Source organism: Dryobates pubescens, chromosome Z, assembly GCF_014839835.1.
Source record: "Dryobates pubescens isolate bDryPub1 chromosome Z, bDryPub1.pri, whole genome shotgun sequence".
NCBI lineage: Eukaryota > Metazoa > Chordata > Aves > Piciformes > Picidae > Dryobates > Dryobates pubescens.
In genome coordinates, this window is record NC_071657.1 from 36,366,761 (window position 1) to 36,394,683 (window position 27,923).

Genomic DNA, 27,923 nt, shown 5'->3' on the forward strand with positions numbered 1-27,923 from the left:
GGCAGCACCTTTCAGTATGCAGAATCATAACTTGCTTCTGTTTATCTAGTAATCCAAAGGGTCTTCTGGGAAAAATGAGACAGATAAGTCTTGCATGCCAGCTCCTCTGGGGGAAGACATTTTCGCTAGAAAAGACTCATACTGGAAAAGAAAATTTAAGCTTCTGTTTATACATTGAGATAAGCTGGTCTTGGTATTTCCAGGATTAAACCATATTTATGTTTTCTGCATTTTATTGTTAATGCAAGACTGAAATGCCACCAGCGTAAGTACTTATGGTATGTACTATTATGTAACATCTTCCATTTTGACAACCAACAAGAGAAGACAAATCTAAGCAAAAGTTACTGGCTGTGCAGGCATACAAAGCAGTTTATTGCAGTCCACAGGGCCAAAAAGGCAGTGCAGTGCTCTCATGAAAAGTAGTCCAAGGTTCAGTACGTAACAAAAAGACATTGATTTATGGGTGGGCAGTAATTTTTTTAATGCATGGGAAGACTCTTAAGGGCTATTAATGCTGAACTGTTTTGTGCCTTCGACTAGCAGTCAGTTCTTTGATGTGTTTTACATACAGCCTACTGTACAGTAGTTTTTAAACGGCTCTGGAGCTTTCCACAGTCAGAACAGCTGAGTGGAAAATGCTACCTACAGCATCAAATATCAGTAAACTCTGTGCCGAAATGGCCAAACTAAAATTGCCTAGTATCATTGTATTGCACTACTTTCTATCTGCTCACATGCTTTAAAGTAAAATACTGCAAGGAGTGTAAAGTTTACCACTGTCCTCAATTGGTAAGCAAGTATTACATCTTCCTCTTGCAGCATTCAGTTGTCTCTCATAGCTCCCTGAGGGGCATTTGGTTGTTAAAAACGGAATGTTATTTGCCAGGTTGTATAGATCCTTAACAAAAGTATTCTTCAATATCCTCCTTGCCCCTGTCTTCCTGTCCCAGAACTACTGTGCCCCAGTGCTGCTTCTCTGTGCTTTGCACCTCTGTATTGAGCAGATGAGGCAGCATCTTACAAGTCCTTCCTTATACTCAGCTACATGTGCTTATCAGATATAGGAGTTATTTGTTCTTGAGTTGTAGAAATGCATTTTTCACTCTGGGGGACTTAAGGGTCTTACGTGGACCTCCTGTGGAGCTAGGATATTTTTGCTTTAAGTTTCTGTACCTTTTTTTTTTTTTTTTTTTTAGAAATAGAGCAAATATACCAGTTGGACTGATTCTTACATCTACTATGGCTATAGGAAAGCTGTCATTCCCATTATCTGGAGCTGAGTCCAGAGAAAAAGTAAGAGTAGATGATGATCTGGGGTCTTGGGGAGGCAAATAGAGAAGGCCAGATGCATGCCACAGGGAACAAGAGTAGCAGGTTGGGAGCCTGGGCTATGCCTGCCCTTCAGGCATCAAGTGTGGCACAGGATGCTTAATTATCAGCTGCCAGTTACCATCTGATTTCTAATAACCATGCTGAAAGAAGTGCAGATTTATCACCCATGTTGGCAGACAGCATCTAGGGCTTGGACACTGGATAGAGTGGAAAGAGAAATATTCTTTTGATGTGTGAATAGGTATGTAAATAGGAAACAAAAATGCATCTCTCAAAGCTTTGGTTTTTGTTTTAATAATGGGTGTGGGTTTTTACATGATGCAGTATGTTGTGGGAAAATGTCTACAGATGGGAAGGAAGAGGTTTTTCATGCTTGTTTTTAAGCTGATTGACACATGCTTGACCTCCTGTGGTAGTTTTAGGATATGCCTTTAAAAAGATTTCTACAGATCTTGAATAGAAAGGGGTAAAATGTAAATAAATCACTATTGGGTGTAAAAAGGAAGAATAATGATAATTCTAAACAATCCCATTGGAGAGATAATGGACTTAAGCTAGTAAAGTAAACAATTTCTCTCTCTTTTGGCTTCTTTGCTCTGGGAGAGACTAACTCACTTCTGCTTGACCTTGGCTGCACTGTTTTGTTGTGACTGGTATTAACAATAACTTCTCTTTGCTCTTTTCCCTTGTCCTTCGTTGTGTACAGGAGGTAAAGAGCGGGCAGGGAGTGGAGAAGCTATTAGCTTTCCCTGGTCTTTGACTAACTAGAGGATTAAATGCAGTACATACATTTCTGATTTCATCACCTGAATATCATAGTAGTAACTCATAGCATTTACATGTGACTGCAGCCAAGTGCCTCAAGGCATGCTAGAAAGTCTTTTCTCCCTTTTGCAGAGGGATTAATCCACTTCATACACATGTTGTTGGTGACAGACCTGGAAAACAAGCCTTCAGACACATAGCTTGGTGTTCTGCTGGTTGGACCACACAGCCTCTTCTCACTGACGAGCAAGGAGCATTGTAGAAAGGTATCAGCCTGCATCAGGAATAGTGTGGCCAGCAGGAGCAGGGAAGTCATTCTGCCTCTGTACTCACTACTGGTGAGGCCAGACCTTGAGTACTGTGTCCAGTTCTGGGCCCCTCAGTTTAGGAAAGATGTTGAGTTGCTGGAACGTGTCCAGAGAAGGGCAACAAAGCTGGTGAGGGGTCTGGAGCACAAGCCCTGTGAGGAGAGGCTGAGGTTTGCTTACCCTGGAGCAAGAGGAGGCTCAGGGGAGACCTTATTGCTCTCTACAACTACCTGAAGGGTGATTGCAGCCAGGTGGGGGTTGGTCTTTTCTCCCAGGCAACCAGTACCAGAACAAGAGGACACAGTCTCAAGCTCTCAGTCTCAGGTTTAGGCTGGATGTTAGGAAGAAGTTCTTCACAGAAAGAGTGATTTGCCATTGGAATGTGCTGCCCAGGAAGGTGGTGGAGTCACCATCCCTGGAGGTGTTTAGGAAGAGACTGGATGAGGCACTTGTTGCCATGGTTCAGTTGATTAGTTGGTGTTGGGTGATAGGCTGGACTTGATGATCTTGAAGGTCTCTTCCAACCTGGTTAATTCTACCCTACTCTATTTTATTCTATCAGGAATTTACATTCTCAGACTCTTTGCTGGTAGCATAACTTTTACTTTCCAGTTACCACAGTCTAATGCACTTTAAGTGATGGGAGAAAGAGCAAAGCAGAGAAGGCACAAGCAAGGTGTGATTCCTACTTCACTTTGGGACATAAATTACTGCTGTGCACTTACAAGGTCTGCTTGACAAAAGCCCTATGTAGGATTATTTGCTGGATCCATGGCCTGATGTGGGTTTTTGATGGAAGACGCTAAGCAGCAGTGGAGTGTGTTCACATGGGATTTGGAGCTGATAGGCTACTTTCTCCTCCAGTACATAACTTCCCCTGCTGGTGATCAGGAGAAGCCTTTTAAGTTGTCCTGGTTCGAGGCCAGACAGATCCTCTCTTGCCCCTGAAAGGGGCAAAAGAATGACACTCACACAAATGGATTGTGAAGTGATGGCAAGTCTAAATGGAAAAGCAATTAAGTGTTTTACAGAAGCTACAAAGCATAGTGACAAAAGAACCCCGAATTTTTTAGTCCCTTATAACACACCCAAAGGCCTCCCAACACTTCCCTTCTCCCCATCTGAGGGTATATGCAAAACCCCCAGGGCTCTTTCTTCCCACCACAACTGCTAGGCTAGTCTCAGGCTGGCCAGGGAGTGGCTACACTACAACCTGCCAAGAAGAGAGGTGGAGCCAGGTGCTACGCGCCATTTCCGGAACATGTCCAAACATCAGGGGAGAGGTGACAACCCTGCTGCCCGATACACGGAAACGACAGAGCCGCTGTCACCTGTACCTCCACAGTACAGATCAAAGCCACAGCCAATCCTCGGGCTTTTCCAGCCAAAGCCATTACATGCTCCCTGGGCCTCGGCAGCAGCTTTCAGCTAAAGCCACTGCTTGCCTTCTTGGATTGCGGGAGCCACTGCTTGCCCACCCCCTGTGGCTAGCCCCCACCACCATGGGACAAGCTGACTCTGGTCTGCTTACAGCTGCTGCCTTCCCTGGTCTGCTCTGCACTGCTTGCCGCTTATGCCGCATGGAACAAAGAGGGAAGGGGCAGGCACCGTGTTCTTAAGTTTTCCCCTGGTCCCGATAGCTACAGAATCACTGCTGCTGCCTTGAAATGGCAGAATGGATTCCATGCCACAGCTATGCACCCAGGTGTCCCCTCTGAACCCACAAAATGCCCACATGGTCACTCCAGCAAAACAAAACTTGAGCCCAAACACCACAACCAACAATGCCCAGACTTCCCTTTTAATTTTTCCATCTCTGCACTCCTCCAATCCAATTTGCAGAGCTCCGCACAGAAACCGTCCTCTGCTGCCAATAATCTGTTCTGGTTTGGAGCTGAGCAGATCCTCTCTTGCCCCTGAAAGGGACAAAAGAATGATGCTCACACAAATGGATTGTGAAGTGATGGCAAGTTTTAATGGAGAAAACAATTAAGTGTTTTGCAGAAACTATAAAGCATAGTGACAAAAGAATCCCAAAGCACACAGAGTCACCTGTAACACAGCCAAAAGCCTCCCAGCACTTCCCTTCTCCCCACCTGAGGGTATACCCAAAACCCCCAGGGCTCGCTCTTTCCCCCACAACTGCTAGGCTAGTCTCAGGCTGGCTGGGTCTGACACTGCCCACCCTGCCCCCTCCTCCTGGCATTAGGCCTAGCCAGGCCTAAGAGGCCTCGAGATACTCCCCCACTGTTACCCAATAGGGAGCATCTCCTATGGGAGCAGGGAGGGAAGAAAGAGCTGAAGAGAGTGACTTTGCAGATGTGTTTATAGGGTGCAAGATTTATGGATATGAAACACGCTGTTTCCTGTGTCCACTTTACTGGGCTGGACACTTGGGACACCAGAGGTGTAACTTATGTGGCAGTAACAGGAGGCACCCAGCCTAAACTGCCACATAAGTCTAGAGGCAAACAAGGTGAAGATTGTATATTCCTTTGCAGCATTTTGAGGGGAGAGACAAGTAGGTTCAATCTTTCTGATTATCTGTTGTCTCTTCAGGAGTCTGTAGAAAAAAAAAGCAGGTCAGAGCCCTGGCTTGCTGTTTCTGAGGCATACAGACTGTTTTTCTGCAACACATAACATTGTAAGCATTCTCTCCCTGCTGAGTGGACTTTAGAGGGCTGGGGTGAGAAGCAGAAGATGCTTTTTCTCACACTCAGTGTTGATCAGCCTGGTGGAGTTGCAGGCAAGGAGGGATATGACCCTTCTCTCCATCCTCTTACCCTGTACTCCTTCCTCCCTAGATGGGGACCTGCCACCTACTGCCGCAAGGATGAGCCACTGCAGTGACCTGCCAGGGGTTGTGCCGGAGCACCCATGCCAACCAGCACCCACTGGCAAGACCCTGCCCAACAGCAGCGGCCAACCTGGCAGCTGCCTTCAGTATGTCATGCAGGTGTCAGCCAAAGATGGGAAGCTGCTCTCCTCCATCGTGCGAACATTAGCCACGCAGAGGTATGTTTGGAGGGGTAGCAGGCTGGGCCCCATCCCTGGGTGGGCTTGAATGTACCTTCCCCAGCTGCCACCCAAAAGGTCCTACAGCCACTTGAAGGGAAGATGTGGTGGCATGTTTCATGAAGGATTACCACAGTGTGCTTGTAATTAAACCCTCATCCTAACTTCGTAATGATTGTACTACATATGTAATTAAGCCATCATCATTATACTCGGTAAAGAAGGAGGAAACTGTCTAGAGCTGCTGCTACTCAAGTGTGCCAGCTGCAATAATTTACCCTGCTAAGTAGTGAGAAGCTTTGGCAGGCACTGGCTGACAGAGGATGCTGTGTTTAGCTTGCATGCTACCCCCAACACTGTTGCACAAGTTTCCTTCACACTTCCCAAGCCAACATGCGGAGCAGCCAGAGAAGCTGTTTCTAGCAGAGGTGTACAAACAAGTATTGTTGCTGCAGCTGTCACAATTGAAAGCTGTTGTTTCTGCTGTCCATTTAGAATGCAGGTTACTGGTGAAAAATACACTTAAATTATACCCTGCAAAACACTAGTCTGCTTAGAGTTGGCTTTGGTTTCATTAAAAGCAAGAAGGGGCATCGTGAAGGCTTTGGCCATATCCAGACATTTATACTTGGGTCAATATTAAGTTCCACTTCACCAGTATGATGTTGGAAATACTGTGTGGGTCTAGAAATAACTGTGGATTTTCACAAACCAGCAAACATAACCCAATCCACTCCACTCACGAAGAATGAAATTATTAACTGCTGCTGCATGTGTGATGTGACAGGCTGAAAGGGCCTTTTCCCCCTTGTAGCAACTTAAAACCTGGTGCATTTCATGCAGCTCAGGTGTGTATAGAATAGTGAGTACAACTTCATGCTGTTTAGCTAGGCAGATTAAAGGGAGCAGGCTAGCTTTTTTACACTTTCCAGAAGTTACACATGAGCGAAGTCTACCTTCTTAGTTTTGGCAAAATGGGTGAGTTGAAGCTGCATGAAGTGAATGCAGGGTTTGGCCAGCACTGGTACTCACAGCTTTGCTCCCACTGCAGTAAGGCCAAGCATTTCAGGAAGCCATGCAACTGCCTCCATCTTGCCTAGAAAAGTCCTCTGCAAAGCTAAGAATCTCATTAGTTAAAATCAGAGTATTCAGATTTTCACTGTCAAGAGGAGCATCTGTTTCCCTGTACATGTTATCACCATGCCACCAGGAAGGTGAACACTTTGAGGCAGGTAATGCAGGAGAAATGGTCAGAGACAGAAACAGCAGAGATGTGTTTGGCACAGACCTCCTTTTTAGTGCCATTAATGTCACTTCTTGAGTTTCCCAAAGAGAGGGAAACCCTCCTCAGAGGCAGGAGCTTCCTGCCTTTCTGAGATTGTGGCCCTGCCTTCACACAGCTACAGGGCAAGGTGCTGTTGTTTCAGTCCAGTAGTCCTTTGTTGATCACTGAAAACGGTTTACCCAGTAGGACAGGGAATTTCATTAGCTTAAGAGATGCTATACTGTAGGTCAGAAGTGTTGACACAGGTCATCACTAGATGATGGACTAGATGACCTATAAAGGTCCATTCCAACCCAACGCATTCTATGATTCTGTAAGAGATGCCCAGCTGAGGCAGGTTTAAAACTTCTCTGATGCATTTAGTGATTTCTCAAAATGGCTGCTTGGCTGCACTATAAAGAGGTGGGAAAGGTACAGAAGCACTTGGTTGCCTGTCTCTCATCTGCCACTCTGATGTGTTCTTCACTCTCCACTTTTTTCCCCCAACAAAAGACATTTTAAACAAGAATGCCTGCAGCCTTAGCCCAGCAGCATGGTGTACTAACCACAGAGCAAAGTACACAAGCTGCAAATGTTTCCTGCACTGCTAATTCATAACCTACAGAAAGAAAGAGGCTAGTTCACAGCCCTGTGCACTGGCCAGCAATTTTTTTCTCCCCCTCTAGCAGCACCTTCAGTGACCGACCAATGTGCAGGATCTGCCACGAGGGCAACGGCCAGGAAAACCTGCTCTCTCCCTGCCAGTGTATGGGGACACTTGGGGCTATTCACCGCAGCTGCCTGGAGCGCTGGCTGTCCTCTTCAAACACCAACTGCTGTGAGCTCTGCCACTTCAGGTTTGCAGTGGAGCGTAAACCCAAGCCATTGCTGGAGGTCAGTGATTGGAACATGTCCCTGAAAGCTTAGCTTTAAGGAGCTAATCAGATTTGCTTTTGTATAGGCACTGTAAAGCCTTTGCAGATCCACTGAAGCCAAAGCTATCTGTGAGTTTGGGGGTTGGAAGATGAGGGCAGAAACATTGAAACCCTTGTTTTGCTCTTATTCATGGATGAGAGGATACAGTGTAAAACTGACTGTTGGGAAGTGGGTCAGGGGCTTATGCAGAGAGAGGGTGAGCATTGAGGACTACCGAAATTGCTTTGTGCTGGATTAAGTTAGACATGTGCATCTAAGCCAAAGGATACCTCCATTCTTCCTCAGGATCAACAAAAAGAGATACATGACACCTGTAGTCTTGTCAAGCCTTAACTAGAGCAAACCCAGGCCAGCTGTGTTCCATTGCCTCTGGCTTGCTGTTTGATGCCTCTAGCAGGACTCCAGCCTTTCCCAAGAAGCTAGTCACATTTTGAGAAATGCTGTGGTTGAATGTTCTCAGGCTGTCAGTGACTGGGCAGCAAAATCTTTGAGTGAGAATTCTTCAATGAAGATAATGTCTTCCTTCAGACAGATGCTCTGAGCCTGCACCAAGCAGTTTTCAGTTGGGGTTTTGGTGCAAGGATGATGCCAATCTGAATTTGCCTTCTGAAAAGAAAGAGAAATGATGCTGAGTCTGTGCAAAGTGAACAGTTAGGTTCTAGAGTCCAACTTCTTCAATGTGTTTCCTTGCAACAGCTGCTCATGAGGCTTGCTTTGGGCAAATGAAGTTTGACATTATTCGGAGCTGATGATGACTGAAGAAGCTGAAAACAAAGATAACATTGGCCAGGCTGAGGGAATCTGGCCACTTGATTGTTCTTTGATGAAATGAGGCTTTTTGACAAAAGCAATAATAAATAAACATAGCACTAATGATGATAATAATGATAAAGCTGTCTTTTTCCCCCTCAGCTTAGGACAAACATGAATCAAATGCAAGAAAGTTTCTTAAACATAGTAGTTATTGTTAATTGATATTTTTCTCTTTACTATCTAATCTCTGCTTCTCTGCTATTATACCCACAGTAATCAACAATTACATGCAGTTTCTGAAAAGGTCATTAAAAAAAGCAACTTACTTTTCTGAAGTCCATTGTGGTCTTATAAAGGGGGTATATTTTCAGTTTAGAAGGGAATGGAAGCTTGAAAGCAGGAGTGACAAACACTAACTACGATGAGTTATAGCAAGGGGAAAATTAATACTTGAGACATCAGTCAAACTTCATGATTTGTGTTAGTATAATTCAAATTTGTCCATGAAGTTGTTACTTATTTAATACATAGTGCTTTGAAATCCATAGACTTCCCCATGCAAATAATTACAGCAGGTCTAAAAGTTGCCAAAGAGTCACTAAAGCAGATGCAAACTGCCGTTTTTCTCCATCTCCTGAGTTCTAAAAGCACTGTCCTGGCTATCTTCCTGTATTACCTAGAAAATGAAGGCTTAGAGGAAAGTGCATCAGGTAAAGTAGGACTGCTGTAACATTTGGATGAGTAACAAGCCAGGAAGGCTACCGGCATTTAACGCCATTGTTTACATGCCTGTATGTGTTTCTGCATTCGTATGTGTTTTGTTTGGGTTCTTGTCATTTATTAAGATAATTCTCTGAAGATTCCTCTGAGCTAGATACTGGAAGTGGTAAACAGTCCTTCCAACAGAGGTGGATGATGAGTTTGCATTTCAGGAGTCTAAGAAGGGCTGTTGCACTTAGAAAGTCATTTGTAGATCATAGTCTTCAGAATCTTACACAGTTGTTCCTCAGCAGGAGACTGTCTGATGCAGGGAATATATCCTGTCCATTGTTCAGTAACAGGTAATATGAAATGCTTGAAACAATCAGTCTTTTCTTCTAGAAGTTTTCCATCAGAATGAAAAGTGGGATTTCTGACTATTTGAAAATGTATTATTCTCTGTTTTAAAGGGGTCATGGTATTATGGTTTGGGTTTTTTTCATCCTTTCACTGCATTGATCATTGCTTCTTAGTGGCTTAGCCATGAGTGTGAAGGAAATCTAGCTTGCTTTATGTAGAAATTTGCTATCTGACATTGTTCCAACTGTTAGCACACGAGAGAGGGTGCAGCAGTATTGGGCTTGAAATGAAGTGAGCAGTAAGTGGCATCGTTGGCTGTCCAGCCATATTTCTTCCTCCATTGTGCACATTGTTACAGAAGCAGTGGAAGATCTGATCAGAGCAGGCTAGAGAACTGACTGCATTCCTTCTTTCTTCCCTTGCCATGTTGCTAGTTTGCCATTAATTCATTCTGAAATGAAAGCAAGTACTCCATAAAAATTTTTTGCAAGATGGCTTTTTGCCTTCTTTGAAGCACTTGCCCATGTTCACGCTAAGGATGTGGGCCCATGTGCTCTAACAGGAGGTCTTTATCTCAAATATGAGGGACATAGCTACAACTATAACCTGCCTCATGTACATCATGCTGTAAGGAATTCATTAATTTATAATTAAGGTATGGCAAATATGAATATTAAATAAAATATTAACAACTTTCATTAATATGGAAAATTTCCAAAAACTTATCAAATAGGCTCAAAGTATGGTTGGAATATATATTTACAATGGGAATGTACAGTATTTAGGCAATTATAACAATTTTAACAATTTAAGCAAACCAGGAGGAATAACAGAAGGAGAGAATCCTTGGGAGCAATACGGCACTCAGCCACAGGAGAGAGGCTCGATAAGAACTGTTAAGCCAGAGAGGCAATGAATTAACTGCTCACAAGGAGTTCTACCCCAAGTAAGGGGGTGCTGCTGCTGTATTAGCTGTTGGGCTTTTTGCAGTGCTCTTGTGCATCAGGCATGGTTGGTTGCTGGCAGGATGGCCACAGTCTTTGATGTTGGTCTGGCTCCATCAGGACAGTGAGCTGTTTATGATGCTTCTCATGATGGGCTCTTGGCTTTGCCCTGGGTAAACTGAGGCACGGCAAAATACTAGTTGCAAGGGAAAGCGAGGCTTGGCTCCAGCTCCTAAGGCTTGTGGCTTCTCTATCTTGCAGTGAGTAGGCTCATGGCTTCTATCATAGGCTCTGGACCAGGCAACTCAAGGCAGGGCAACTTGAGGCAAGGCAAATTAAAGCAAGGCAGATCCAAGCAGGCAAGACAAAGGCCAGGCGAAGGTGACTACAAATCAGCCTGCATGTATATCTTGCCCAGGATTCAATTGGGCCAATAGGGCAACCAAAGCCAGAAAATAGTTACCCAATGAAAAGGGACTCTGCCAGGCTGTGACCATAAAAGGCAGAAACACAGACCTGGTCTGGGAGAAGCAGTACACATGCTCTTACTCCAAGAGGACACTTGTTTACCCAGACATGTTGGGGCCTTTCTTTTGTCCCTTTTCCCACTTTACTCTGTCTCCTGCAAGAGGCAGGGGGAAAGGGGAGACCATGTCTAGACACATCAGGGCCTGTCTGGGTTTGTGCTGGGCCCGTTTGGCCCTACCATGCATAGGAGGCAAAAATGTGGGTAGCTCATCTTTGCTTTGTCTCTTCAAATGACACTATGCAGAGCATCCTGGTTTTTTCATGTATTTCTTTTGTAAGGAAAAGTAAAATAAAGATAGCATTGATTTTGATCTCCCACATCCTCTTTATTCTTCATATCTTCTCTCTATCTTAAGCTTCTCTCTGGCCAACTGAGTTTCAGACTATGTACTTCTCAAGGGAGACACTCCTTATCTATGCCACAGGACATTTTTATTGTCTGGGGAAGAAACATCTTCCAGGAAATCTGCTGTTTGATGCCCCAAACCCAACCAGAGCGGCAGGAAGCTGTAGTACAATATGTTTGGCAGATCCATCGTATCAACATTGCATTTGTGAAGCTTCCCACATTTTTGGTCTACTTTTTTTAAACTTGGATTACTTTCACTAAAGGGATTGCCTTTCTGAACCATGAATCAGACATTATGGTGGGGATTAACCCCTCCTTCAGTGTTCAAGGATTAGTCAGCCAAAAGGACTCGTTTCTTGTTCCCATAGTTGTTGGGCTATATGTGTCAAATGTGCTCTGTCTGATTTTAAATTGTTTCATAGGATGGTTTTCAGCTGGCAAACTACTCGAGAACTAGAGTCACTTATGTTGTGATAGCAACAGCCTGCAGTACTCTTCTTAGCTACCACCTAGATTGGTTCCTATCAGCCCTGTGGTTCATTCTTTTTATAACACATAAAAAATTAAAGCTGTATACGCTATCCTTACAATGAGGAATATACTCCTTCCACATACAGAAACATGCAGAGAAAATTAATTTACAATTTCAAATGGAAGTTTTGTCTCCTTCATAGTTCCACAATTAAAATATTCCCTGGAACCTGAGTAAAAATATGGGTTAAACTTAAATAAGAGCAGGGTCCATGACATTAGCATAATAAAGTTATGGACATCAAATCATTAGTTTCTAGCTGTCCAACAGTCAGACCTCTGTCTCTGGAACCAAAGGAATATCTCTATGAGCTATCACCTTTCTAAAAACATCTACTGAAGACAGTAACACTGTGCTAGTAACTGCCTGACTGAAATATAAATATTTTTTACATTGAAAAATAATTGTCAAATGTTTGCTTTCCTTTGCAAAACATTGACCTAGAAAAGTTTGTAGTCACCTGAAATGTTTCATTGCACTGAAAACAAGCATACAAAACATTCTGGTCTGGGAGACTTTCTTTTGAGATACCTGTAGGTAAGCTTACTTTCAAAACATTTCAGTGAAAAGTGTTAAAACATGTCTTTCAAGTAAAAAAGTATTTGAACAAAACTGCTCAGGTATAATATATAGTTTTTAAATTGGTTTTGTGGGGGTTGGGTGGGTGGTCAATAGATGGTTCTCCTGGTCTTAAAAAAATGTCTTTAATTCTAAAGAAATACTAAAGAACTAGGCAATCTCAGTCTGTCTTTGCTCTTAAGCCCAAGGTAAAATGAAAACTAGGAAGTACTAGCTGTTCTGCTTGCATACAAACTGTTTTCATCAAGATCACTGCAGAGCTGTCAGCATGAGAAGAATGAAATGAGATGATACAATTGATATGTAATACGCTATTTTCAGTTAAAAGGGAAGCACATTTACAGAAGATAATTCCTTTCTATCTTCTCCCCACAGCTTCTTTTGTGCTAGTTATTTAAATACCTTTAACTAGAAACAGTGTGATGGATTTTCTTCATACTCCATGTAATCTTCTTTGCTGCCGGTATAACTCCAGCAACATCTATGTAAGATCAGTTTTCCAAGGAAAATTTAGTGAACTGAAAAGAGCTTCCCACTAGATAGAGGTTTTAGCCTTAGGATCTGAGCTGAAAACCACTATGCACGTAGCAGTAGCAGTAGCGAGTCATCTAATTGAAATTCAACCTATAGAGATTATTGCTTATGGAAGTTTCTTGCAGATGTTTTCTGCTGGCAGCTCATTCTGGTTAGGTTAGATAAACTGCCAGTCTTGATTCTCTTCAGGGTGTTCTGATCATCATTTTGCTGCTTGTTCTGATTATTTCCTTCTCCAAATGCAAGGCTTCATTTAACTAGCACATTGTGTGAATGCCTCCAACCAGGTCCTCTTCCAGATGAGCAGTTCTCCAGTCTCCAGTTACACTTCCTTTGGCAGGATAAAGTAACCTAGCTAAAAGGAAATTGAGCACATTTGCTCATCTCAGGAGTCTGAAGTTTCAGATTACTTGGCATTGTCAAATTTGGGAAGCCGGTGGTGGGCTCATGGGCCAAAAGTCTCCCAGGGACAGTTCCTGAGCACTGGAGTTTCCATTCAGTTGAAGAAAGCATGGAGACCCTTTGATTAAGGTCAAGCACTCAATTTAATCTTACTGGGGCAGATAATAATTGAAATTCAACTCTGCTTTGTGAAGTAACTGCAAGAAATCCTTCGTTCACCACAAGCCAGCAATGTGCCCTTGTGGCCAGGGAGGCCTTGGGTGCATTAAGAAGAGTATGGCGTGCAGCCCAAGAGAGGTTCTCCTCCCCCTCTACTCTGCCCTGGTAAGAATACACCTGGATATTCCTGGGCATCCTGCTTTAGCAGCAGGGTTGGACTAGCTGATCTCTAGAGGTCTCTTCCAACCCCTACCATTCTGTGATTCTGTGTATTACACGTTAGTGTGTGAGGTGACAGTGCCTCAGTTGTGTTAACAGTGTTTTAGCATGTTAAATACTGTACATCAAAACTCCCCCAAATGTGAGCAAGTTCCTTCATAAAACTGTGGAAGCTTTGGGTGTTTTAGCCTATGCTGTTCCAAAGGTGTGTCTTCAGAAGGCTGGGAATATTTTGCTGATTCTTTCCCAAAAGGTAGTTATGGCCAGCTACTGGCCATTTAACATTATTGTAAGTAGCACTTCTCCACTGATGTCTGCCTTCATTTATCCCTTCTTTTTGTCATCTCCAGGATGTGTTTAGAGTGACTTTGCTGAGATAATTTAGTCAAACTTTTAAAGTCCTCTCTTGTGATGTGGGCTTCCAGTTTCCTTGATGCCCTTTCTGTTTTCCAGTTGAACTGATCCTGCCTGAGCACAGGAGAAGATCACCAGTGTGTCTCAGCAGAGCTTTTGCCACTCCCTTCAGGCCTAGGTACAGGTTTTCTGGATAAAGAGATGTGTGGCTGAAGATGTTGCTGTGCCCAGACCAATTGCTGCGGCTTCTCTTTGGGGAGTGACTATTGACTAGCAGGTGGAGGGTCTGCTTTGCTTCAGCAGCACCTACCCTGATAAGGGGAGCTAGTGTAAGCAGAGTGCCTCTGTGCTGGAGCAGCTTGTGTGATACACATGACCGCAGCAGCAGTACCCACTGTCGAAGGGGTGTTGTGGGCAGCTGGGAGACCAGAGATATCATGCAGCCACAGGCATTAGCTCAGGGTTGGAGGGTGTGTTTTGCTTCTGAGCTGACACTGTTTATTATTGTGTCACTGTGAGGGCTGAAGTGGGACCTCTCATTTCTTTTCAGTATTCAGTATCACTAAGGTTGGAAGAGACCTCAAAGATCATCAAGTCCAACCTGTCACCACAGACCTCATGACTACAGTAGGGAGGACACTAGTGCCCACTGCAGGCTTGAACTCACAACCTTCCCCATTAAAGGTCTTATGTGCTACCAACTGAACCACACCAAGACACAAATCTTCTTCAAGGAGCCCCTAAATTTTCGTCAGGTGTATGTTAGTTATCAGGCACAGTGTTTCTTTGGTTATGTCTGTCATGAGACAGTATTAGGTTGTGCACCAGGTACTGGGCTTACATGTTTCATTTGTGCTTGCTGCCTTTACTAAAGTCAATCTGTGTCACATTACTCTGACTCTTCACCTGTGTGTCAGCAACAGGAATCACCATTCATTTCAAGACATCTCTTGATAAAGTGCTGTGCTAGGCAGGCCAGTATTTTCCTTCAGACATGATCCTTTTTATGACCTCTGTCTTTTATTTTTTTCCTTTTTTTTTTTTTTAATGGAAATTATTACTGGAAGAAATAGTTGAGCACATTGACACATTTTACTAGGATGGATTTTAGAGTGCAGATCTGACAGCTGTTCTGGCCTTACATCTTATTTTTGCCAGAAGGGTACTCCCTAGTGTACTGCCACACTGCCCATGAGGAATTAGTTTGGGACCTGCTGAGCCACTTGGACACTCACAAGTCCATGGGACCGGATGGGATCCATCCTAGGGTGCTGAGAGAGCTGGCAGATGAGCTGGCCAAGCCGCTCTCCATCATTTTCCTCCAGTCCTGGCTCACTGGAGAGGTCCCAGATGACTGGAAACTGGCCAGTGTGGTCCCCATCCACAAGAAGGGTCGGATGGAGGAACCTGGAAACTCCAGGCCAGTCAGCCTGACCTCAGTGCCAGGGAAAGTGATGGAGCAGATTATCCTGGCGGCAATAACTGTGCACCTGAAGGATGGCCAAGGGCTCAGGTCCAGCCAACATGGATTTAGGAAGAGCAGGTCCTGCCTCTCCAACCTGATCTCCTTCTATGATCAGGTGACCCATCTGGTGGATGTGGGGAGGCCTGTGGATGTGGTCTACCTGGACTTCAGCAAGGCCTTTGACACCGTCCCCCACAGCAAACTGCTGGCTAAGCTGTCAGCTAGTGGTTTGGACCACAACACTCTGTGCTGGGTTAGGAACTGGCTGGAGGGCCGAGCCCAGAGAGTGGTGGTGAATGGTGCCACATCCGGCTGGTGGCCAGTCACCAGTGGCGTCCCCCAGGGATCAGTGCTGGACCCCATCCTCTTTAACATCTTCATTGATGATCTGGATGAGGGCATTGAGTAAGTCATCAGCAAGTTTGCAGATGACACCAAGTTGGGAACAGATGTTAGTCAGTTAGAGGGTTAGAAAGGCTCTGCAGAGGGACCTCGACCGACTGGACAGATGGGCAGAGTCCAATGGGATGGCATTTAACAAGTCCAAGTGCCAGGTGCTGCACTTCGACCACGGCAACCCCATGCAGAGCTACAGGCTGGGGTCAGAGTGGCTGGAGAGCTGCCAAACAGAGAGGGACCTGGGGGTGCTGATTGACACCCGCCTAAACATGAGCCAGCAGTGTGCCCAGGTGGCCAAGAGGGCCAATGGCATCCTGGCTTGTATTAGGAATAGTGTGGCCAGCAGGAGCAGGGAGGTCATTGTGCCCCTGTACTCTGCATTGGTTAGGCCACACCTTGAGTACTGTGTCCAGTTCTGGGCCCCTCAGTTTAAGAAGGACATTGAGACACTTGAACGTGTCCAGAGAAGGGCAACAAGGCTGGGGAGAGGCCTTGAGCACAAGCCCTATGAGGAGAGGCTGAGGGAGCTGGGATTGTTTAGCCTGGAGAAGAGGAGGCTCAGGGGTGACCTCATTGCCCTCTACAACTACCTGAAAGGTGGTTGTAGACAGGAAGGGGTTGGTCTCTTCTCCCAGGCAACCAGCACCAGAACAAGGGGACACAGTCTCAAGCTGTGCCAGGGGAGGTTTAGACTCGAAGTGAGGAGAAAGTTCTTCACTGAGTGAGTCGTTCGTCATTGGAATGGGCTGCCCAGGGAGGTGGTGGAGTCAGCGTCCCTGGAGGTGTTCAAGAGGAGATTGGATGTGGCACTTGGTGCCATGGTCTAGTCATGAGGTCTCTGGAGACAGGTTGGACTCGGTGATCCTTGGGGTCTCTTCCAACCTTATTTAGTTATACTGTGATACTAGTGAATTAGCTCAGCATTTTGTTGGAGTCATTGTGTGGGTTTCATTTCCACAGACGGATTTGATAACTTGGCTTTTTAGCTGTGAAGTAACTTGACAACACACATTTCCAAAACAAAAGACTGAAACCTAGAATATAAACAGAAGCAGACACAGAAACACATGTACACAACTTCAGGAGAAAAATGTGTGCTATGACTAAAGTCCATACAGCCACTGAAATGGCTTATTCATTGCTTTTGACTTCCACTTTGTAACAAGTTAATGATGTTTCTTCATCTTTTAATGTTAGACTGTAGATTGGTGGGGGTTTAATTTCTTATTTAATACTACTCTTACCTGTCCTAGCCTCACCTAGTATTTCAGTTACTTGGGTTTGATCTGTGTTGATACAGTTCAGACATCAGGAGTGCAGGGAGTCATCATCCTGTAAAGCAGTCCAACACCATTTTTGTTCACCATAACATTCAGTAAAGTTAGGTAGCATACCATAAAATGCTATCTTAATTGCACTGTCACATGAAAGTAAGAGTGCAGAGATGACAGCACATGTCTTAATGTGTGTTCTTCCTTCCATTTATGTAATGTTGCTGTTCTTCCTTCTTGCTCATATCAATAAACAGTATTTCTTTCACTAGCCGAGCTGCATAGATGCGAAGCAAATCACAACAGACTGTGATTTGAGGGTGCAGCCTCCACTAAATAGACTTTGAAATGTTTCAGTGCAGTTACAGGAGGGACAGTCACCACATAGCACTGAGACAAAGGAAGTAACTGGCATTTTAAGACCTGCCCTGAGAATGTGGTGAACACCTGCAATTCCCACTGAGATCAAGGAGAGGTAGAGATGTTCAACAATTCTCTTGCAAGTCACCTTTTAAACAAAAAACTTTTCATTCACCTTTAAATACAGAATCTCCACTAGCAGGTGCTTTCAGTTCCTCTCATTTTACTGGCAGTTTCACATTGCAGGGATTTATGAAAATTGAACAGGGTGAAGGTTGCAATCAGTTCTGTCTAGGAGTAACCAAATATAACCTTGAACTGTTATGCATGCACCCATGGGAATATTTCTAAGTAAATGGAATTAAAACTCAGGGAAAGTGTGTGCCTTACATTATTCTCTGTGAAGTTACAATAATAAAAAGCTGTTAGAATGTAAATATTCATCTCCTTATTTTGTACAAGATCTGCTGAAGCAAGTGCTGTTTGCAAGGCTTTTCCTCTTCTCTCGCCTGTTCCAGTGTGGGTGAGGGATGAACTGTGTGGCTGCTTAGCTGCTCATTGAGGTGAACCCACAACACTTGGTCTTCTAGTATTGTAAATAATCTTAAGACTCTGCTTTAAAAGGAAAAGCAAACAACACAACACAATATTGAGCCTCCATCTTTACCATCTTAGAGCTTCTTGCTTGTAGCTGTACACAGGACTTCTGAAGCACTTCATAATTCCTTAGGATTTAAAGAGTATTCAAGCAAATTAAAAGTCTATACGCTGGGGGAGGGGAAGAAAGTATTTGTGAACTTATTTTTGCCTTCCTCTCAAACAGTTCAGTAGCTTATTGCAAAACACTTGCCCTTCTCATGGCAGCTTTTACTATAGCTGAATAAAGGATGTGGAAGGTATGCATGGTTAGAGGTGTGCATCAGCAGGTAGAGAGAGGGAGAAGTTCAGGTGGGAGCTCGCTAGGGATAGCCAAAGTAACATCCTGCATGTGGTCCATGTTCCCTCCTTGAAGGGGCAAGTCTGCATTTTGCAAGTAAGCAGCTCATTATGGGTGAAAGGTCCTTCCTTTCCTGACACTTGCTTTGTCTGCATTTTGCCTGCAGTGGTTGAGGAGCCCAGGGCCACAGCATGAGAAACGGACTCTCTTTGGCGACATGGTGTGCTTCTTGTTTATCACTCCACTGGCGACCATCTCTGGTTGGTTGTGTCTGCGAGGAGCAGTGGACCATCTGCACTTTAGCAGTAGGCTTGAAGCAGTTGGCCTCATTGCACTCACTGTCGCGCTCTTCACTATTTACCTCTTTTGGACCCTAGTAAGTATTGGTTTTCTATTCAACACACAGGAACAGGGGGAAGAACAAAGCACAAAATGAATTAGAGTGCTGTAGAACAGTTGGACCATTGGTACAAAGCATTGCTTATATTTATCTTCTGTAGTAACAGATTCAAGTTACACCTGCAAGAAGCTTCTTGGTTCCACACCATTCTGGTTTTCTTAAAAAACAGAAAATCTTTGAGGTCAGTAATCCACAAATCTCAGACACCAGAAGGGATCAAGTAGGAACTATGGAAATAACATATATGGGTCTGAAAGAGACACTACAGGAGAAAGTTTTATTAAAGGTAACGAGCAAAAGGTGAAGGCACAGCGCACAAAAAAGCTTTAGCTGAACAACCTGTCTACCACAAAGGATTCAGATTTAATTCTAATCCGACATCTGTCCAATTTACAATTTGAAAGCCTTGGAGGTAGGCACATCCTATGCTTTTCCCATTCCTCATGCCCATGGCACTGTGGGAAGTCCCTTGCAGAATGCACTTTACACCTAGATCTGCAGGAAAGCCTTTGCAGTGCAGTTTAAATCACTTTCTTATTCCCGTCTTCACCCAGGTGTGCTGTCACTTTGTGTGCCACTCCATCCTAAAAGCCACTCATTTTGAGTCAAGTTGTTAAACTGAAATCAGTTTCTGACCGCAGCACAGCAATAAACAGTTTGCCCAGCAAAAATGAAGGGAACCCAGAAGACAGCTGCCAGAATAAATATTTACCAAGACACAGTCTGGCAGTTCACTAAAAACTCCAGATTAGTGCTGAGTTTGACATTTCACAGCGCTGGGGAGAAAAGAACAGAACTGCAGATGCAGACAGGGAACATTCACACTTAACAGGTCAGTGCTTGTGTCAGTGCTGTGGTGCTATGAGAAAAAGCTCATCTGAGTCTGTGCTATCCCAAGAAGGGAAAAGACCACTCTGTGCTGGTATGTCTACTAATCCCACAGGGCCAGCACCCATCTCTCTCCTTCAGTGGTTATGGCCATGCACTGTATGGCTGACATTTTCCAGCTATTTTTTGATCAGTGTAGCTGCCAAGGAGATGGCATGTTAGGAGCTGCATTAATAGATCTATCCCACATCAAAGAACACCAGTGCTGAGCCCAGAGTAAGCTTGGAAAGGGGGAGGTGGGAGAAAAATAAGAAACCCCCCACACTACTTCACAATGAGCTCCAAGAAAGCAATGAAAGGCAACATCTAATTTGATTAATACATGACAGTGAAAGCCTGTCTCATCCACAGAGGACTGCAGGCTAATTTTAGTGGTGTGTAACAATAGAGAAAGATCAGAGTTTTGCCTCAGCCTCCTGCAGTTTCTCTTTTTGTCGTTTCTGCTTCCATTTTCTGTGAAGCCGCAGCAGCACTCCCCTTTGGTAGGATGACCATTTACTCCAGCAGTGACATGGCACTTACACTTCCTTGAGTGCTCTGTGTAGACTTGTCTGTCAGCTATTCAAGCAAAGGTTGTTCACATTTCCTTTGTGTATGAGTGTCTTAGAAAGACAAACACTGTACAATTTACCTAAGACACACAATTCACAATGACCAAAATGTTGGGAAGTTGGAGAGAGCAGTTTGGCTATGTAGTTGGATTTAATTACCTCTGACACATGGGCATATCTGGCCTTGCTCATTAAGATTCCTGTAGCACCTTAATTGTTATTCCTAACAGTGTCTATTGCATTTGCAATATAAGTGGCAAAAGTCCCTTCTTTTCACTTTACAACTTTTACTGCTTCAAAAGCACTGGAGGGGAATTGGCACAGGTAGAACATAGCGATAGTGAGCCTGGTGTAAATGCATACCTTGGCTGAGTTAATTCAAATACAGCATGTTTAATGTCCACTGAGTTGTGGAAGGTGTAATTCCACTCTGGTCTATTTTTCAGACCATCAGGAGCTGGATGGGTTAATGAAGTTAATGTTCATCAGGGAAGGGCAAGGCAGGAAGCTATTCAGGGCACAGTAACCCTCCTGTTCAGCATGGGATTAATTCAGTGGGCAGAGCAGAGACATGCACTTGTAGCATTAGTACTAGTTTTGAGGAGGTTTACATATATCTGCAGATAAAATCAATAGGCTTGAGTGACAGTGCTTTCTTAGAAGGCAGATTTGCAAGTCAAGGTAGAGATGCAAAGCAGCTACTTTTAAAATGGCACTGAAGTCCCTACATGTGGAAGACACACCTGCTCTCTGCTCAGCCTAAAATGCATCAGTCATATAGGAAAGCCCCAGCCAGTCATCAAAGTGCTTCAGCATCACCTGCCCTTTCATTTTCAGAAATGGGAGAATCCTTTACTCCCTTCTTAGTTATGGCTGTGCAGGGAATATATTGAGTGCTGTGTGATTAATTACATACAAGATGTGATACAGTGCTCCTTTCAGTCCTGCAAAAATCAAGAAAACTCAAACTTCATTTGACTTCCTGAAAATCAGCATATTTTCTGTGGAGACAAAAGCTGGCATATAGGTTATTTAAACACCACAGTTATCCCAGTGGGCATGGAATGGGAGAGATGCTATTTTTAGCATCCAAGAAGCTATTTTATCTCTTCCTGTAAACCAGCCAAAGAATAGTGTGGCCAGCAGGAGCAGGGAAGTCATTCTGCCCCTGTACTTAGCACTGGTTAGGCTGCACCTTGTTCTGGTGCTGATTGCCTGGGAGAAAAGACCAACCCCCACCTGGCTACAGGGTGGTTGTAGCCAGAAGGCGGTTGGTCTCTTCTCCCAGGCAACCAGCACCAGAACAAGAGGACACAGTCTCAAGCTGTGCCAGGGGAAATTTATGCTTGAGGTGAGGAGAAAGTTCTTCACTGAGAGAGTCATTAGCCATCGGAATGCGCTGCCCAGGGAGGTGGTGGAGTCACCATCCCTGGAGGTATTCAAGAGGGGATTGGATGTGGCACTTGGTGCCATGGTTTAGTCATGAGGTCATTGGTGACGGGTTGGACTTGATGATCTTTGAGGTCTCTTCCAACCTTGGTGATTCTGTGATTCTGTGTGATTCTGATACTGGCTACAACCTCCCTTCAGGTAGTTGTAGAGAGCAAGAAGGTCTCTGAGCCTCCTCCTCTCCAGGGTAAGCAACCCCAAATCTCTCAGCCTCTCCTCATATGGCTTGCTATTGCTCTAGCTCTGCTTGTATTCACTCTAACTGATGTACACACAGAGACACTCAAAAAAGTATGATATTGCCAAGAAGAAAGCTTCAGGCACAAAAAGGAGATTGCTATTTAAACTAAAAATTGAGGCCCACTTTGCTTTCTTTTGCACATAAGTACTCTTGACTCCTGTAATTCAAATAGCAGGTTGGAGTACAACAGGATTTTTTCTCTGTAGCTTCCAGTGTAACATAAATGCTGGTTTACATAGAATACATAGAATACAGAGAATAAACCAGGTTGGAAGAGACCTTCAAGATCATCGCATCCAACCTATCAACCAATCCAACACCACCTAAACAACTAACCCATGGCACCAAGCACCCCATCAAGTCTCCTCCTGAACACCTCCAATGATGGTGACTCCACCACCTCCCCAGGCAGCCCATTCCAATGGGCAATCACTCTTTCTGTATAGAACTTCTTCCTAACATCCAACCTAAACCTCCCCTGGCACAGCCTGAGACTGTGTCCTCTTATTCTGGTACTGGCTGCCTGGGAGAAGAGACCAAGATCTGCCTGTCTACAACCTCCCTTCAGGTAGTTGTAGAGAGTAATGAGGTCACCCCTGAGTCTCCTCTTCTGCAGGCTAAGCAACCCCAGCTCCCTCAGTCTCTCCTCACAGGGCTTGTATTCCAAACCCCTCACCAACTTCGTTGCCCTTCTCTGGACATGTTCCAGCAACTCAACATCCTTCTTAAACTGAGGGGCCCAGAACTGGACACAGTACTCGAGGTGCGGCCTAACCAGTGCAGTGTACAGGGGCAGAATGACCTCCCTGCTCCTGCTGGCCACACTGTTCCTGATGCAGGCCAGGATGCCATTGGCACTCTTGACTCCCGGGGCACACTGCAGGCTCATGTTCAGCCTACCATCGATCAGCACCCCCAGGTCCCTCTCTACCTGTCTGCTCTTCAGCCACTCTGACCCCAGCCTCTAGCTCTGCATGGGGTTGTTGTGGCCAATGTCCAGAACCCGGCACTTGGATGTGTTAAATCTCATGCCGTTGGCCTCTGCCCATCTGCCCAGCCTGTTGAGGTCCCTCTGCAGAGCCTTTCTACCCTCCAGCAGATCAACTCCTGCCCCAGGCTTGGTGTCATCTGCAAATTTACTGATGATGGACTCAATGCCCTCATCCAGATCATCAATAAAGATGTTAAAGAGCATGGGGCCTAGTACTGATCCCTGGGGCACACCACTAGTGACTGGCTGCCAGCTGGATGTGGCACCATTCACCACCACTCTCTGGGCTCAGCCCTCCAGCCAGTTCCTAACCCATCGCAGTGTGCTCCCATCCAAGCCATAGGCTGACAACTTGGCGAGGAGTTTGCTATGGGGAATGGTGTCAAAGGCCTTGCTGAGGTCCAGGTAGACTACTTCCACAGGCCTCCCCACATCCACCAGGTGGGTCACCTGATCATAGAATGAGATCAGGTTGGTCAGGCAGGACCTGCCCTTCCTAAACCCATGCTGGTGGGGTCTGATCCCTTGGCCATCCTCTAAGTGCTGTGTGATTGCACTCAGGATGACCTGTTCCATAATCTTTCCTGGCACTGAGGTCAGGCTGACAGGCCTGTAATTCCCTGGCTCATCCAACCAGCCCTTCTTGTGGATGGGTACCACGCTGGCCAGCTTCCAGTCTTCTAGGACCTCTCCAGTGAGCCAGGACTGATGAAAAATGATGGAGAGTGGCTTGGCCAGCTCATCTGCCAGCTCTCTCAGCACCCTAGGATGGATCCCATCTGGTCCCATGGACTTGCGGGGATCCAAGAGGAGAGCTCCAATCTCCTGCTCATGGAACATAGGGAAACTATGCAGCTCCCTGGCTCCTTCTGCCAGCTCTGCAGGCCAGCTGTCTGGAAGACGTTCTCTCCTACTAGTAAAAATTGAGGCAAAGAAGGTGTTAAGTACCTCTGCCTTTTCCTCATCCTTTGATACAACATTTCCCTACATGTCAACAAAGTAGTGGAGGTTGTCCCTGCCTTTCCTCTTGCTATTAACATATTTATAGAAGGACTTTTTGTTGTCCTGCACAGCAGAGGCCAGTTTAAACTCCAAATGTGCTTTGCCTCCCTAATTTTCTTCCTGCATGATTTGGCTACATCCTAAAACATTCCGTGGGTTGCCTCACCTTTCTTCCAAAGATGATACACCCTCTTTTTTTCCCTTAGTTCTATTAAAAGTTCATTGCCCTTTCAGGCTGGCCATCTGCCCCATCGGCTCATCTTGCGGCACATTGGCACAGCCTGTTCCTGCGCCTTCAAGAGTTCTTCCTTGATGCAGGTCCAGCTCTCCTGGACCCCTTTGTTTCTAAGGGCTGTTTAACAAGGAACCTTCTGAATTAGTTCCTTGAGCAACCTGAAGTCTGCCCTCCGGAAGTCCAGAGTGGAGGTTTTGTTGCTGCCCCTCTTAGTTTGACCGAATACCGAGAATTCAGTTATCTTGTGGTCACTGGTCTCTAAACAGCCTCCGACCACCACATCACCCACCAGCCCTTCCCTGTTGGTGAAGAGGAGGTCAAGCACAGCCTTACCCCTGGTAGGCTCACGCAGCACCTGGGATAAGAAGCTGTCCTCCATGCACTCTAAGAACCTCCTAGAGTGTCTCCTCTCTGCTGTGTTGAGATCCCAGCAGATGTCAGGCAGGTTGAAGTCACCCATGAGAACAAGGTCAGGAGATCCTGAGACAGCCTTAAGCTGCCTGTAGAATGCTTCATCAACATCATCCTCCTGGTTCAGAGGTCTATAGCAGACTCCAAACAGGAGGTCTGCCCTCTAATTCTTACCCACAAGCACTCAACCTGATCATCCCTAATCTCCATCTCAATGGCATCTAGTGCCTCCCTGATGTACAGGGCCACCCCTCCACCCCTTCTTCCTTGCCTGTCTCTCCTGAAGAGTCTGTAGCTGTCAATTGCAGCACTCCAGTCATGTGAGTCATCCCACCATGTCACTGTGATGGCAACTACATCATAACTTTCCTGCTGCAACAAGGCTTCCAGCTCCTCTTGTGTGTTACCCATGCTTCGTTCATTAGTGTACATGCACTGCAGCAGGGCTGCTGGTTTCACCTCTGACTCTAGCTTATCACCCCCAGACTCTTGCCTGAGGGGACTAGTTTCAGCCCCTTCCCCCTTCAAAACTAGTTTAAAGCCCTGTCGATGAGACCTGCCAATTCCCTTCCCAGAATCTTTTTACCTTTGGGGGACAGGCCATTCTCATATACTGTGACCTTTCCCCTTCTCTGGGACAGATGTACTCCATCTGTTGCCAGGTGGCCTGGTGCAGTAGAAAGTTCACCAAGATCAAAAAACCCAAAATTCTTTTGGCTACACCAGCCTCTAAGCCACTTGTTGAGTATGGCTGCTGACCTGTTCCTTGTGGTATTCCCTCCTGCAACTAAGGGTATTGATGAAAAAAATTATTTGAGCACCTGACCCCTCAACCAGATCTCCCAGGGCCCTGAAGTCATTTTTGATAGCCCTGGGAGTTCTGATTACAACATCATCATTCCCTATCTGCATAACTAGTAAAGGATAGTAGTCAGAGGGCTGTATCAGTCTGGGCAGACTTCTGGTAACATCATTAACTTGGGTTCCAGGGAGACAACAGAGTTCCCTATGAGATGGGTCTGGCCGACAAATGGGGCCCTCCATTCCCCTCAGAAGGGAATCGCCAATAACAATTACCCTCCTCTTTTTTTTGAGGGAGCAGGTCCTGATGCCGGGGAGGGTTGTTTAACCTTAGGCTGTTTTGCCTTAGGCTGTTTAACCTTAGGTTGTTTACCCTTAGGCTCTTTAGCCTCAGGGAGAACCCAAGATGGTGTGCCCTCTGGTAACAGGACCACCTCACCCTCGATCTCCAGTGCCCCATACCTGTTTTTCAAGAGCAGCGGGGAAGGTGCGGGAAGGCAAGGAGGTTTAACCTTGTGTCTTTTGAGAGGAACCTGTGTCCATTCCCCTCTGCTTTTTGGGTAACCAGCCTCTGCTGTGGGAGCCTGCAGAGCCTGCTTACTCTGGTTCATCTCTTTCCTTCTCTGGTTCATCTCTTTCCTACATTCCCTTACATTTTTAAGGCTAGCAACCTCATCCGTCAGTCTGGCCACCAGATTAAGCAGATTATCAATCTCCCCGCACCTTATGCAAGAGTTGCCCCTACTACTCTGCATCTCAAGAGCCCGGCTCCAGCACTCTCTACAGCCAGATACCTGGACAGCTACCTGCTTGTGTTCTACCTCAGTCTGGGTCAATACTGACTTTTTTAGGGAGTTTTTGCTGCGAGTTACAACCACGCTTGTCCCTGGCCACAGCACCCACTGGACAAACAAACAAACAAACAAACAATTTAAATTAGCGAAAGCGCGATAATACGGGCTGCCTGACGAACGGACCCCTCGCCAACCGCAGCGAACCCCTTTTAAAATCAGCTGCTGCTGACGTAGCGATCACAAGCCCCAGCCGCATGAAGAGACGATTCCCGCCAGCCTCGCAGCGTGTGCAAGGGATGTCTGCAGTCCTGGCGGGTCCCATAGCCCGAACAGGAGAGTGGTCCTCGGTGGCTGCTGGTCCCGGCACGGTCCCGATAGGGCTTCCTGCTGAGCGGACCCTTGTGTTATAAAGAGGGAATGAGGGACTGCCAACAGCAGAAAGCAGGGCACAGGCTGCTTCTCTGCTGTGGCAACTTAAGAAACAATCCATCTACATAGTAGGTCTTGTCTTTGCCTGCTACTTTCTGCTTATTTTTAACCTACTAATTTGGTTGTGTATCAGCTTTTTGTTTCACGCAAAGGCATTTCATGCCAAATCCTAAGTGAATCCTTGGAAGACAACAGCAACTCTAAGCACAGTTTATCTCTCTTCTCTCCCCAGGTGTCCTTCAGGTATCACTGTAGATTATACAGTGAGTGGCGTCGGACCAATCAGCAAGTGATACTCCTAATTCCAAAGTCTGCCAGTGTCCCCTCCAACCACCAGTCCCTGCTGGGCCTGCAGTCCCTCAAAACGAACTTGAAAGAGACAATCATTTAACTCGGGCAGTTATGTGCAGGGCCCATGCACTGAAGTATTGTCCTCAAACTCATTGGTGTCAGACACCACCCAGAACGCAGGAGGGTGTTAATTTACAAACCTCTTTGCAGAGGAATAAATCCTTGTTTGAATTAAAATCATGGATGATGCAGGTTGGACTCGATGATCTTTGAGGTCTCTTCCAACCTTAGTGATACTGTGATACTGTAATCATACAATATTTGCTAAGCTGCAAAATTTAATTAGCAGATAATGTATGGAATTCAATACTTGCACCATCAAGCGACGCAAACTTTTTTGTTAGTTAAAATGTTAAACTATGATAAGTAAAACTGCAAAGCATGTTTTAAAAGTGCTTTGTTGTTACAATTTCTTTCTCCTACAGTATTATTTTTTTAGTTAGCTGACAGTAATCACTGCTGTTTTTTCTCTCCCAAAGTATTGCATTGGCATTTCCCTAGTTGATTTTATTTCAAGGTCCTATAAAGCAGTATTTTTTATTATTAAAATTTGTGTGTAGTGAGTTGTACAAACTGCCATGTTACTTAAATGCCATAAAGGGATTAGAGAATTATTTTGTCTTTCCTAGTTGGCATGGAGTTTCTTCAGTAATAAATTTAACACATACTAAAGAAAGAAGTGACACAAATTACAATAGTATTTGTACTGAAAAGTATTCCAGTACACACCACACAGGAAAAAAAGAATGGTACTTTTTCCACTAAGGAGCAGTGAATTAGGCACCACACACTGGAGTGCACATTCTGCTGGTGTGAGTTCAAACTCATCCAATTTAACCCTAAGGAAAACTCTTCATGCATTATGAATATTAGGTCATTAGACATGTTTGAGGAAGCAGAAAGTTTTCTGGCC

At 45.2% G+C, this 27,923-nt stretch overlaps 1 protein-coding gene across 1 annotated transcript; it reads left to right on the forward strand.

Moving 5' to 3' along the window:
- Positions 1-5,241: 5,241 nt before the first annotated feature.
- Positions 5,242-27,050, forward strand: MARCHF3 (membrane associated ring-CH-type finger 3). The gene is made up of 4 exons (XM_009906923.2): positions 5,242-5,423; positions 7,374-7,581; positions 18,634-18,843; positions 26,892-27,050. The coding sequence occupies exons 1-4, from the start codon at positions 5,242-5,244 to the stop codon at positions 27,048-27,050; spliced, it is 759 nt and encodes a 252-aa protein (XP_009905225.2).
- Positions 27,051-27,923: the final 873 nt, after the last annotated feature.

Coding starts and splice junctions, on each gene's coding strand:
- MARCHF3 (XM_009906923.2), top strand. CDS start 5,242: ATGAGCCACTGCAGTGACCTGCCAGGGGTTGTGCCGGAGCACCCATGC. Junction 5,424..7,373: donor CGAACATTAGCCACGCAGAG/GTATGTTTGGAG, acceptor CTCCCCCTCTAG/CAGCACCTTCAGTGACCGAC. Junction 18,844..26,891: donor TTTACCTCTTTTGGACCCTA/GTAAGTATTGGT, acceptor TTCTCTCCCCAG/GTGTCCTTCAGGTATCACTG.